General features: G+C 49.7%; 3 protein-coding genes across 3 annotated transcripts; all 3 read left to right on the top strand.

The window, feature by feature from the left end:
- Positions 1 to 1,132: 1,132 nt before the first annotated feature.
- On the top strand, positions 1,133 to 2,731 carry N7484_003680 (uncharacterized protein; the record flags this gene model as incomplete). Its single annotated transcript, XM_057114100.1, has 2 exons — positions 1,133 to 1,181; positions 1,254 to 2,731. The coding sequence occupies 2 exons, from the start codon at positions 1,133 to 1,135 to the stop codon at positions 2,729 to 2,731; spliced, it is 1,527 nt and encodes a 508-aa protein (XP_056974240.1).
- A 3,162-nt stretch (positions 2,732 to 5,893) lies between these two features.
- steA (sexual development transcription factor SteA) lies at positions 5,894 to 8,276 on the top strand (the record flags this gene model as incomplete). Its single annotated transcript, XM_057114101.1, has 5 exons — positions 5,894 to 6,017; positions 6,069 to 6,168; positions 6,227 to 7,765; positions 7,877 to 7,960; positions 8,018 to 8,276. The coding sequence occupies 5 exons, from the start codon at positions 5,894 to 5,896 to the stop codon at positions 8,274 to 8,276; spliced, it is 2,106 nt and encodes a 701-aa protein (XP_056974241.1).
- Positions 8,277 to 9,655: 1,379 nt separating this feature from the next.
- N7484_003682 (putative sucrose transporter) lies at positions 9,656 to 11,806 on the top strand (the record flags this gene model as incomplete). The annotated part of the gene is made up of 4 exons (XM_057114102.1): positions 9,656 to 9,819; positions 9,908 to 9,947; positions 10,052 to 10,373; positions 10,431 to 11,806. The coding sequence occupies 4 exons, from the start codon at positions 9,656 to 9,658 to the stop codon at positions 11,804 to 11,806; spliced, it is 1,902 nt and encodes a 633-aa protein (XP_056974242.1).
- Positions 11,807 to 12,198: the final 392 nt, after the last annotated feature.

Consider the following 12,198-nt stretch of genomic DNA (forward strand, 5'->3'; position numbering starts at 1 on the left):
GCTGAGATCGATGCAGGTTGAGAACGCAATCGTCGCGTCGCATCAAAGTAACTAGCACAGTGGGCCTAGACTATATATTGCGATCATGTTCGCAATGAATTAAACACGTGTGCAACCTTGTCCAGCTAGAATGGTTCAAGGTCCAACCTTGAAAGATTTATGTAGAACATTGGGCCCCGGAGATGTATATAGTATATCGCAATATTACGTATGTTATATCCATATCTTAACGATATACAGTGTGAAGATACGAAGGGGATCCATGTGACACAGATGACAAAAATAGCGGTGTGCGCTACGTGTGGAAGTTGCATCCGACATCTAAAGTCTTCCTGCTGGGAGATTGATGCAATAATCTACTCGGATTATTTTTCCTAAAACAGAATGAGGTTCTCTTCCTACGCAACAAGCGCCAAGGCCTTGCAAAATGACCCTCGGCAGAGAAGCCGAACAGCATGCGTCGAACGGAACAATAGAAAACAAAACAGTAGATAAGCTCTAGATCCAACAGTCAATTCGAAACTTTCTTGAAAACACAATAGATAAATTCTTTTTATGGATATAGAACCTCCAATGCACTAGAAAAGGCCAAAATGCAAATTCCACGCCAAAGATTGGACAGAATGTCAACGATCAAGAGTTCGTGCACAATTGCAGATGCCCAGTTGCGGGGTACATATCAGGTTAGCAAATGCATTCGTCTAATGAGAATGAGCCGTCAGGTGCATTGACGAACCAGAACGAACCAGACTTTGGGTAAAGTGCCATTCAGACCCATCCGCACTAATCCCAAAATGGTTATTGTCTGGAGAGAGTGGATTCGCATCCAGGAAACACGATGTCTTCCTGGTGCAAGCTGAACGAAAATTTTTCTTTTGCCTCGTCCTTTTTCATATTTGAATAACTGCTCCGCTGAATGTTGCACGTATCCTTGTGACGTGTCTCCGTCGTGTTTGGTGATCTATATCTCGGCGAAGTTATTGTGCTTTTCGGAACGGGAAAGTGAAGTCATCTCCGAACCACCGGAACGGGGACCCGTGGCGAAATAATATACACCATATTATTGAGGCAGCAGGGGGTTTTTTATGAAGACAAGGTAGTAGGGAGTGACCCTAATCCTTGTCCGATTGATATGGTCTTCACTCGTGGAGATGTTTCTGGCGAGTTGGAGCAGACGATAGGTATTGTTCACCTTTGTCTTGGCTTTATTTTTCTGGCATCAAGTGTTCGGGAAACTAACCTGTGCATCTTAGATCATAACGAGCCTGCCACCAATATCGAGGTGGTTACCTGGGATGGCCCCGAGGATCCTGGGAACCCGTATAACTGGTCTCCCCGTCAGAAATGGACGTTGACGTACCTGGCAAGCTTCACAACATTTATCACGATGATGAACGGTACAATCATCACCGTTGCCCATGCAGCTATCAACGAGGAATTTGGGATCTCAGACGCCTCATTCCCCAATTCATACTGGCCTGTCACCTCGTGGGCCGTCGGCGGAGGATGCTTTTCCCTTCTTGTCCTCCCGCTCATGGAGGACTTCGGCGTGAGATGGGTATTCCTATCCACATGGGCAACTTTCATCTGCTTCGTTATTCCCCAAGCAGTGGCTCAGAACTTTGCAACGTTGATCGTGACGAGGTTCTTCGCTGGTGGCTGTGTTGCTATCCTGGCGAATACATCAGCGACTGTTATCGGGAACCTCTGGGATACTGAGAGGTCACGAAATATTCCCGTCAGTCTGTATATTGTGACGTACCTTGTCGGGGCTAGTATCGGTCCTGTCATCGGAGCTCCGATCTTCCAGTTCCTCTCCTGGAGATGGATTGGTTATCTCCAGCTGATCTGGTATGGAGCCTTGTTCCCGGTATACTTCTTTATGTTCAAGGAGTGTCGCGGGATTGCCATTCTGGGTCAGCGTGCAAAGGCGTTGCGTCGGGAGGGTCGAGTGGCATACACCCAGCATGAGATTGATAGTGCAGGCACATCTCTGCTGAGGATCGTGGCAAAGAGTGCGACACGGCCGCTGATTATGTATTTCACGGAGTCTGTTGTCTTTTTCTCGGGAATGTGGTCTGCTTTCACGGTTGGCACGCTTTATTTATTCACACAGTCAGTCGAGCAGGTCTTTTCCGGGCTTTATGGATGGACTCCCTCACAGGCTGGGTATGTGCAAGCTGCGATCGTTATTGGAGAGTGTATTGGTTGGATAGGGACTCTCTTCTCGGGGAGACTGTATTTCAACTCGGCTTCCAGAAACACTGAAGTGCCTGGTGAGCCTATCCCCGAGGCACGGCTGTACCTCGCTATTGTCTCTGGTATTGTTGGCCTTTCCGGTGGGATGTTCGTCTATGCCTGGACTTCTTACCCTTTTCTTCCGTGGATTGCACCGGCTGTCGGCCTCGCCATGGTGGGAGCAGGGAGCGTTATTGTGGTGACTGGGATTTCAGATTACGTTGTCGATTCCTACGCCAAATATGCGGGTAGTGCGGTGGGGATTATCGTTACCGGAGAGAATATCTTCTCTGCCTTCCTACCACTGGCGGCAATGAGCATGTACTCGCACCTTGGATTCCAGTGGGCCAGCACCTTATTGGCATTCATCTCACTAGCCCTATCTCTCGCTCCGATCCTGTTTGTGGTGTATGGTAAGGGGATCCGAGCTCGGAGTCCGTTCATGAAAGAGGCTATGTTGGAAAAGCGGAGGAAGAGCATAGACTCGGTCTGAGTTCCTTGTTTTAGAATGTACATAATCTATCTGGCCATGTGCAGAGCCGAAAATAAAGAAAATGCCGCACGATTGAACTCTATACACGCCTCGTGGTGAAATCTCTTCCAAATCCATACGTTCCACCGGGCACCCAATCGGTCGTTCGACGCATGTGAATATACCTCCGGTGATGTCAAGAATTCACTGGATCGGTTCTGATTCGATCCCAACGATCGATTGATACCATCATGAGGCTCGGAAAAGATCTTTCGCGTTGAGTTTTCTGGAGTGGATCTGAGACATGCTGTTGCATTAGTGCGCCATGTTCAAGGGTGAACTGAAGAAACCCATTGAACCTAGATCTCCTGGTGGAGTGGCGGAGCCTATGGGTCAAACAAAAGCTATTGTCGGGTTAAATGACAGAAAACCATGGAACACCCCATAGGGCGCAATATACTTTGGGACTAAAAGGCAATAATTCAGGAGTTGAACGGAGGTTTTCCAGAATGAGGTTTAGAACGTTGCTCTGTGTCCACTAGCCCGAACTATCCGCGCCACATTTTGTGGAAAGACCTGCAGGTTAACAGTCAACATGCCTTAAATTCATGAACTTGGGGTTTCCAGAATACTCTCCCGTTGTCGATCTGGAAGATCCCGAGATTCTGCCCTGATCATTAACGGCCAATGCTTGTGCCCTAACAATAAAACTTGACAACCCGCACTTCCCGCTCAGATTTAATCACTTTGCAAGAGGGGAGAAGATCGTCATTCGAACAGGGATTGTAAGTCACTGAACAGGGATGGCAACGACCAGTTCTGCTGGGTAGTCCACTTCTATATCGACTTTCCTGTTTGGGGTTGCTGCATTGATTACAAGTGGTTTCCCAGCCACTTAAGCCGACACTAAAAACCGAAAAGACCCCACGGCCTCGACAAGGATCTAGACTAGAATTTCTAGATCGTTTCAGATGGGACGATCAAACAGGCACGAGCCATTCTACGCTCCGTGCAGACCACCTCCCCTACTCGCGCATCCAGGGGCTCGAAGGTTTTCCTATCCTAATGGCAACTTCTCGCGATAGACTCATGCCCGCCGTTTCAACTCTATGCGCTCGTGACCCTCCTCCACCCTGAAATAGGACAATACCATGCGGGTCAGGGATAGTCAAGCCGATGACTTTTGAGAGAGAGTAAGACATCCGGGGAGCTTTGTTTACTGTCCATCACTTTGTACCCCGTACCCGGATACGCAAAAGATAATGACTGCACGGAACCTACCCGGTGAATCTTGATCGAGGATGAAACACAATTTGATACCCAAAACCACACTTTACCAGCCGTGCTCCACGATCATCGATCTTTGGCAGACTCTCTTGAGTAGATTTTGTCACGACTCAATTGTTGGGCAAAGACCCGGCAATTCGGATTGTATCTGATATCGCAAGAAATTTTCGCCGAGAGATGGGGCACGGGGTTCTGGACCTTGGCGCAGGTTATTAATCCTCATTTCCAGTTTTGGTGCCAAGCTTTTGATTTTCACTGGTCATTTCGCTTTTGGACCACGGACGGTCGGGAGGCGTTGGTCTGGAATTGGCCAGCATGTTGATCTTCATATATGACATAACTCGTCACAAAAAACGGTGATGGGCCAATTGGTAGGGAATGCGACGAGTCCAACCCTACAGTACAGGAAAAAGGGGGCAAATAGCCCAGTCAGGTACGAAGCACTGGGCGGAAGAACCTCGGACCAACCAGGGGAGGTATAGACCTCGCCATTGTAGACATCAACAGTCTAATCCACCGCATTAGACCACTTTGGGGATCCTTGGTCTCGGGATCACACGGAAAGTCGGCAGACAAATCAGATCAGCTATAGCTCCTCCAGCCACAACCGTGTTGACCGAGCACGGGCTCAAGAGTCGGAGAAATTCCTTGGACTAGGGCAAGAGAAGGATAGCATCGAGGAGGTGGGGAGGAGAACCCGTTTCAATGCATGTAAGCGCCCGGGATTCTGAAACAAGGGCGGGTGCTTCAGGTACCCCCCGGTTTGATGAGTGAGCGAGGCCCTTGGTGGAGCTTTGGTTTTTATTAATTTATCTAATTTGTTTGTTTTTATTTTCATTTTATTTTATTTTTTTTTTTTTTTTTCACTACGTTTTGATATTTTTTATTTTCTGTTTTTCGTCTGATTATTGTTGAGTTGGGGGTTTTTGACCGAATACTGGAGTATACACGGTCCAGGTGGTAGAACCCCACCGGAAGTCGAGGGCCTTTTGTCGAGTTGACCAGTAAACCGTTGTACTTAAGTACCGAGACGAAAGAAGCAAGTGATCCTCATAGATAATCTGCAGTCTGATCACCCTCGGTGATGCATCAAACTCATGCAGAAAGCAAGTCTTGGAAACTCTGTTGGCCGAGAGGGGACACAAAAAGAAGATCTGGGTTTTTTTGATTTTTCCTACTTCCTGAGAAGAAGCGAATCATAACATTCCGGCCCCATCTTCCCTGGTGGAGACTCGGAGCCAACCACGTTCACCAAATCCAGGAACGGTGTGAATACCTGTTATGTCATAAATGACAACTCTACTCGACCCATAATTGATGTTATTTATGTAATGCTGGTTAGAATCCTCATCGTGTTATGACTGGTCATTATAGCAGGGTCCTGGCGCTTCCCTTCGATTATTATTAGTACCAAACTGACGTTGTGCATTTCCTCCCCCCTACTTCTTTCCTCCTCCTCCCTGTCTCGAATCACACACATCTCTCCCACTTTCGTTTCTATTCCCGCTGCGCGAGAAAATCCTCTCCCCTTCAGAGACTATACCGGCTGGTCCAGTTCCTTTCTCTGACCTTTCTGTCTTTCCCTTTGTTCCCTTGGAGGCTGGATCCTCCCCCAAAAAAGCATTTGATCATCCCTGCCAATCAACCACAGGTTGATCGCTTCGATATTTCCGACTAGATCTAAGATCCGCGCTTCTGATCCGACGGTGATAGAATCCTTTCTCCACAGGTAAGTTGGAGACGTTTGGATGTGGCACATGGTTTCAGAGAGTGTCGAAACTAGCGCCCTTGTGGTGTCGGATGAGATACCCTTTGTTTCCCCTCCCCTGCTTATCTAGCTTGTCATCTTTCGCCGATCGGCGCTGACGGCTTCTTACATTAGAGCGCGTGAGAAAAATGTATCCCCAACATGGTCCCCCTATGGCACCGCCCCAGAAACCCGAGACGTTCATGCTCTCAACGGAAGCGCAACACAACCTTCCTCATGACGCGCAAGTCGCCCTGCAGCAAGTGGACAATCGTATGGCGCAAAGATCTCCCTGACGAAACCAGTGGTGTTGACGAGAAATAGTGAAATACTTCCTTTTGTCGGCGCCTGTCGACTGGCAACCTGACCAGCTGATTCGACGTTTCCTGCTTCCGACCGGTGACTATGTCTCTTGCATTCTATGGTCAGTGCCACCAATGACAGGTCTAGCCAGAGAAGTCTGACTGATTGTTTCTTTACAGGAGTAACCTCTTTCACATCTCCGGTACGGATATCGTCCGATGCCTCGCATTTCGATTCCAAGCGTTCGGTCGTCCGGTGAAGAACTCGAAGAAGTTCGAAGAAGGTATCTTCTCCGATCTGCGAAACCTCAAAGCCGGCACCGACGCGACTTTGGAGGAACCGAAGAGCGCGTTCTTGGATTTCCTGTACAAAAACAACTGCATCCGGACTCAAAAGAAACAGAAGGTGTTCTACTGGTACAGCGTGCCGCACGACCGATTGTTTTTGGATGCGCTGGAGCGCGATTTGAAGCGCGAGAAGATGAATCAGGAAGCGACTACGGTCGCTGTCAGTGAACCGGCCATGTCCTTTGAATTCGACTCGTCTCAGTCCCTCTACGAGCAATTGACGAAAGCACAACAAGCGAACTCGTCCTCTTTTGCTGCTCACGCAAGTGCCCACGCAAGTACGACATATGGCCAGCCCAACTCCCCCGTGGTTCGGACCGTTGACGCAATGCCTCCTCCCCAGATGGCTCCCCCAGCGATCCCTCTTCTCCAGGACGAGTCGGCCCACCCGATGTACAGCAACCAGCCGATGCCCCTTTCGAACAACCTGGTCCAAAGCATCATTAAGCGAGAGCAGGACTACGGAACCATTCAGTACGACCGCAACGGGATGCCTGTCGCCCGCATCCACCAGCGCCATTCGTCTATGCCGACCTTCTACGAGTACTCGCCTGCGCCGTCCTTTGTGTCCTCGCAGTATGAGGATTACAGCAATCGCGGCCTGTCATTTGAGCCAGTTACCCCGCCTCAGCACTCGGTCGGACTCGGCGCGGAGCCTGCGTACATCGCCAACGAAGATACCGGCTTGTATACCGCGATTCCGGATCTCTCCCATGCGGCCCCGTACAACCCTATGATGCAACTTCCTCCATCCAATTTCGCCAATGGTCCTTATCAAGCCGCGCCTCGGCCCTATTCTTCCAACCCCTACTCGGTGATCGAAGGGTCACCGACTTACAAACAGCGGCGGCGACGACCATCTATCACTCCGGGGCCTTCTCAAGGGACTCCCGGTGCGATGAATGGCTCTGCTCCACCTCAATCCATTTCGCACCCACCCACTTACGCAGCCCACAAGCCGAGTGATCTCCGTCGCTCAGTTTCGAGCTCTGTGGCTCCGGGTCTCGAAGGGGAGGAGTCTGCACATGACCTAGCACGCGCATACCCGAGTGCCATGCTTCCTCAAAAGGATTTGCTGCACGAGATCTCGCGTCACGGCACTCCACTGCAGCATCTAGATGGTAGCGTGGAGCCACAATCGGTACCCCTGTCAAATCCGCATGACGACTTGGCAGCGCTGCCCACCAGTGCCGCCATTGAGACGACCGTTCAGAATACTAGTACCAGCCGAGGAGACCGCTCAGCCCCTGGTCCCGCTCGTCGGGCCCGCAGTGCCACGATGATGGAGTTGGGTCCGTACCCTCATAAATCCCACTCATGCCCGATTCCGTCATGTGGCAGACTCTTCAAGCGTTTAGAACATCTAAAGAGGTAAGCATGGATCTATTTTTGAAACCCTGGCGTTTCCCTTGTGGGGCGCCGATCTGCACGATGCACAATGCATTGTGATGGTTTTAGCCGCCGACTAACCTGGGCGCCTAGGCACGTGAGAACTCACACACAAGAACGCCCATACCCCTGTCCATACTGCAGCAAGGCCTTCTCGCGCTCCGATAATCTTGCCCAGTAAGTTTTTGTTTTCCATATCGGGTCCTATGATTGCCGATCCTAACTTTATATTAGGCACCGTCGTATTCATGAGGCCCAACAAGATGGTCAGCCCTTGGTCTCCGAGGAGGAGCTGGAGAATGATGGGAACGATTTCGACTCCGCTGGTGAAGAGTCATCTCCACCAGCACCGGAGCCTATTCACGCTCCCCACATGGTCAACATGCCTGCCATGACATCCATGGCTGCACCCATGAGCATGCCCTCTGCCGTCCACCAGAACATGGTTGGGGCTCACATGATTGCTCCTCAGCTTCTCCAACAGCAGATGTAAAACCTGCTGAACGGGTACCTTTTTTTGTTTTTTGTGTTTTTTTGGCGTGGCCTCGTCTCTTTCTTTTGGATCTACAGGCGCACTGTAAGCGACCTTGGTCCAGGTGTCTAATGGGTTCACCTCCGCTTTTCTTCGCACCACGACGTTCCTCTTGTCCAAACTTTGCTATTCTTGCACATCCTGCATGGCATCTCTCTTACATTTTTTATTTCTTTGTCATTTATCTGTTGGGATTTACGGCTTTGTTTTGGTTATGGTACAACCTTGTATTATCGTCTCGCCGCAATCGGTGCTTACTCCGACCCCCAACAACGAACCTGCCTGGCGGGTACGGGCACGTGTGGCGTACAATGTCAAGGGTCCGGGGGCACATTTGGTCTGCGCTTATTTTTTTTTGGAACATTGGGACTCTTCGAGAGAAGAGCAGGGATTGGAAGCTGCTCATGCGGCATGGTTATATTATAGAACTCTTAACGAATTGACTTGACTATAAAACTACCTAACAATATGGCATTTGCAAAGTAGTTAACACAAGGGACATAGCAAGAACTTGACTCGCGTGACTGGAGGAAGTATCTACTAGGGACGTATTGTGGTGAATGAATGTTCTTCAGACTATGTATAAATATGTCCAACTTTTCTGACCCTTCTTAACTTTTGTATCTTCTTTCTCTTCTAGCCCGCCTGACCTGACCTCCCTGTCCAATAATCTTCCACGACCCTTAGACAGTACTTTTTCTGTTTTCCTTTTTTAGTAACGGATCTCTACCAGGAACGACGGCCAGGGACGAGGTGGGGCGATATACGACCCAACGTAATACGACAAGGCACCTAAGCTTTGTGTTCGACCCCTTCGATTTGCTTCCAAGCGACTTCGAAAAGACACTTTACCTTTGATCATAGCTCCATCCAATAATAGTACTATGCAATATTTACGAAACGGTGCCTGAGTCCACTTCTTGGTACAGCCTCAAAGCTACTATCCAAATCGGGTGGTCATCACGTGCGTGCTGACGTCGATCCCTGAGACGCATCGATTCAGCTGAAAGCCGTCTACACCGTGTCCATTAACCAGATCATGAGGACGATAGGACTGCATCTTATAGTGGTGTGACCTATGACCAGAGCAAATCCGGCTTCCCGACTGTGGACCCCATGATCGAACGCCTCATTACCTCCCCAGCGAATGATTTGTCGGAACCCACCTAACCCCGGCCTCCAAGCTTGTCTACATTCATTGCGGCCCGATTTTTCCCCTCGACCATACACACTACTTTTCTAGCGTCGAGCCCAAGCTCCGTGTGGACTATCCTTTGTCACGGTTGAACTTTTGACAATCGCTGTGGGTCTGCCTTCTTATCGCACTTTAACCGTACCCCATGGGGGAAACCAACATATTTTCAGTTGTTCACGAAACGTCGCCCTTGATGCCTGGGCGGCAGGAGGTGGAGGGTGAAAACCTGCTTCCTCCAGGAAACTCCATGGCTCGTGATGAGTCGAAGAGCAGCTGGTATTTGTTTTTGCTCACCGTCTCGATTGGGGGGTAAGCTCTCCTCAAGTCCGGTTTCATGAACAGCGGCCCTAGATCGCTTGTTGGACGATGACTATTACTTACATCATTCTCGTACTAGTCTTCAGGTAGTCTGGTCTGTGGAATTGTCCAATGGATCGGTAAGCGTTGCCATAATCGTTACTCTGATTTAAGATTTCCCGCCTTGCCCAGACGTGGCTGCTCAGGGCATCACGGCAGTGCTAACCTTTTATCCTTGCGATAGCCATTCCTCCTGTCTCTTGGCATGAGCAAGGCCCTACTTGCTTGCGTTTGGATTGCTGGGCCCTTGACGGGTACATTAGTTCAACCTTACGTCGGCATTCGAAGCGATAATTGCCGGATACCATGGGGCAAGAGAAAGCCGTTCATGGTGGCTGGGGGTGCAGCTACCATTGTGTCTTTACTTCTACTCGCCTGGGTGAAAGAGATTGTTGGTGGGTTTCTGTCGATATTTGGTGTGGATCCGCTTTCAAGCGGCACTAAGACGACAATTATGATCGTTGCGACACTTTTGATGTTCTGTCTTGACTTTGCTATCAACACCGGTGGGTCCAAAAACATGGGTTTCTGTCGTTATGTGAACTGATCGGCAATATATAAAGTGCAAGCGGGAATTAGAGCTTTCATTCTCGACAACTGCCCGGCTCACCAGCAGGAACTGGCCAATGCATGGGCAAGTCGGTGGACGGGAGTAGGCAACATCATCGGCTATGTTTTTGGCTACATGCATTTGCCCAAATACTTTCCCTTCCTTGGGAATACCCAGTTCAAAGTTCTTTGTGCTTTTGCATCCATCGCACTTGGTGTGACGTTGGTTGCCAGCTGCTCCTTTATTCAAGAACGAGACCCCAGACTTGATGGTCCACCACCCTCAGATGGACTTGGAGTCATCGCATTCTTCAAACAGACCTTTAAGTCCATTCGCACTCTGCCACCGCAGATTGCACGAGTGTGTGAGGTACAGATTGCAGCTTGGGTGGGCTGGTTCCCCTTCCTGTTTTACGCTACTACATACATTGGGCAGCTCTACGTCAATCCAATCTTCCAAGAAAACCCGCACCTCCCCGAGGATCAGATTGATAAGGCGTGGGAAGATGCCACACGCATCGGAACATTTGCGCTCCTCATTTACGCTGTTATTTCATTCACCGCCAACACTGTACTCCCAATTTTTGTCGTTCCCACCTACCAACCTACTGTCGAAGTTGTTGCGCACCAAGACGATCGAGATGCTTCTTTCGATGATGAAGAGGAGCATACCCGCCGGATATCAATATCTGCGATGCCGACTGGAGTGACATCAGAGCCTCTGCTTGATGCACGCTCAGGTAAGAACATAGACGAAGAAAACACTACATGGCTTTCACGCCTGCAGATTCCCGGTCTTACACTTCGCCGCACGTGGCTTCTGTCGCACATCCTATTTGCGATATGCACGTTTAGTACATTTTTCATCTCATCCTACCAGGCCGGTTCCATTGCTATAGGTTTCATTGGAATTTCATGGGCAGTAACTCTATGGGCGCCATTTGCCTTGATCTCGGCGGAGGTTTCGCGCATAGATCTAGAACGTCGGTTGCGACGGCACGCGGCCAGCACCGACGGACATCCGGCCTCTGCTCCGGGTCCCCACATGACATCCAACTCTTATGCACCTGTCTCCGTCGAGGATGAAGATCATCATCACACTTCAGACGGTGCCAGCGCTGACGATCTCGAGGAAGGTCGCTCTAAAACTCACGCCGATGCTGATTCAGACAACTTGATCCAAGCTGGCATCGTCCTCGGTTTACATAATGTGGCCATTTCCTTCCCCCAGATCTTTTCTAGTCTTATTTGCAGTGCTATCTTCAAGGCCGCCCAGAAACCGCGTGGGGAGCCCTGGGATGATAGCGTGGGCTGGGTGCTACGGTTTGGCGGATGTGCAGCATTGGTAGCGGCGGTATTAACTAAGCGATTAGCGGAGGGTACACGGTGATTCCAAGGTTTGGGGAAGATACAGAGGCTTGGAAATCCACGAACATCGTGTTTCACGTTCAGTATCATATCATTTCGGTACATCCCATCGGTCGAAAATGAGTAATCCGGATGGAAATTCATTTACCGTATATGATCTTGGAGACTTTAACACAGCTGGACCATGTATCGATCGGCTTTTAGACTGTATATTCCATCGCCAAGGACTGTGTACTGTAGAATCACTGAGTGGACTGGGATTTCACGCGAGGTTGATCCTCATCTTTCTCTGCAAAACATGCCAATGATGTTCGTACATGTACAGCAAAGTGTGGGTCAGGGGTTATGCCGTCATCAATCAGAGCTTGAATGTAGGGAGGTGACGAGGGATATGATATACCTGCTGCAAGTTAT

The sequence above is a fragment of the Penicillium longicatenatum genome, assembly GCF_028827895.1.
Source record: "Penicillium longicatenatum strain IBT 33135 chromosome Unknown contig_2_segment0_segment0, whole genome shotgun sequence".
NCBI classification, from domain to species: Eukaryota; Fungi; Ascomycota; class Eurotiomycetes; order Eurotiales; family Aspergillaceae; genus Penicillium; species Penicillium longicatenatum.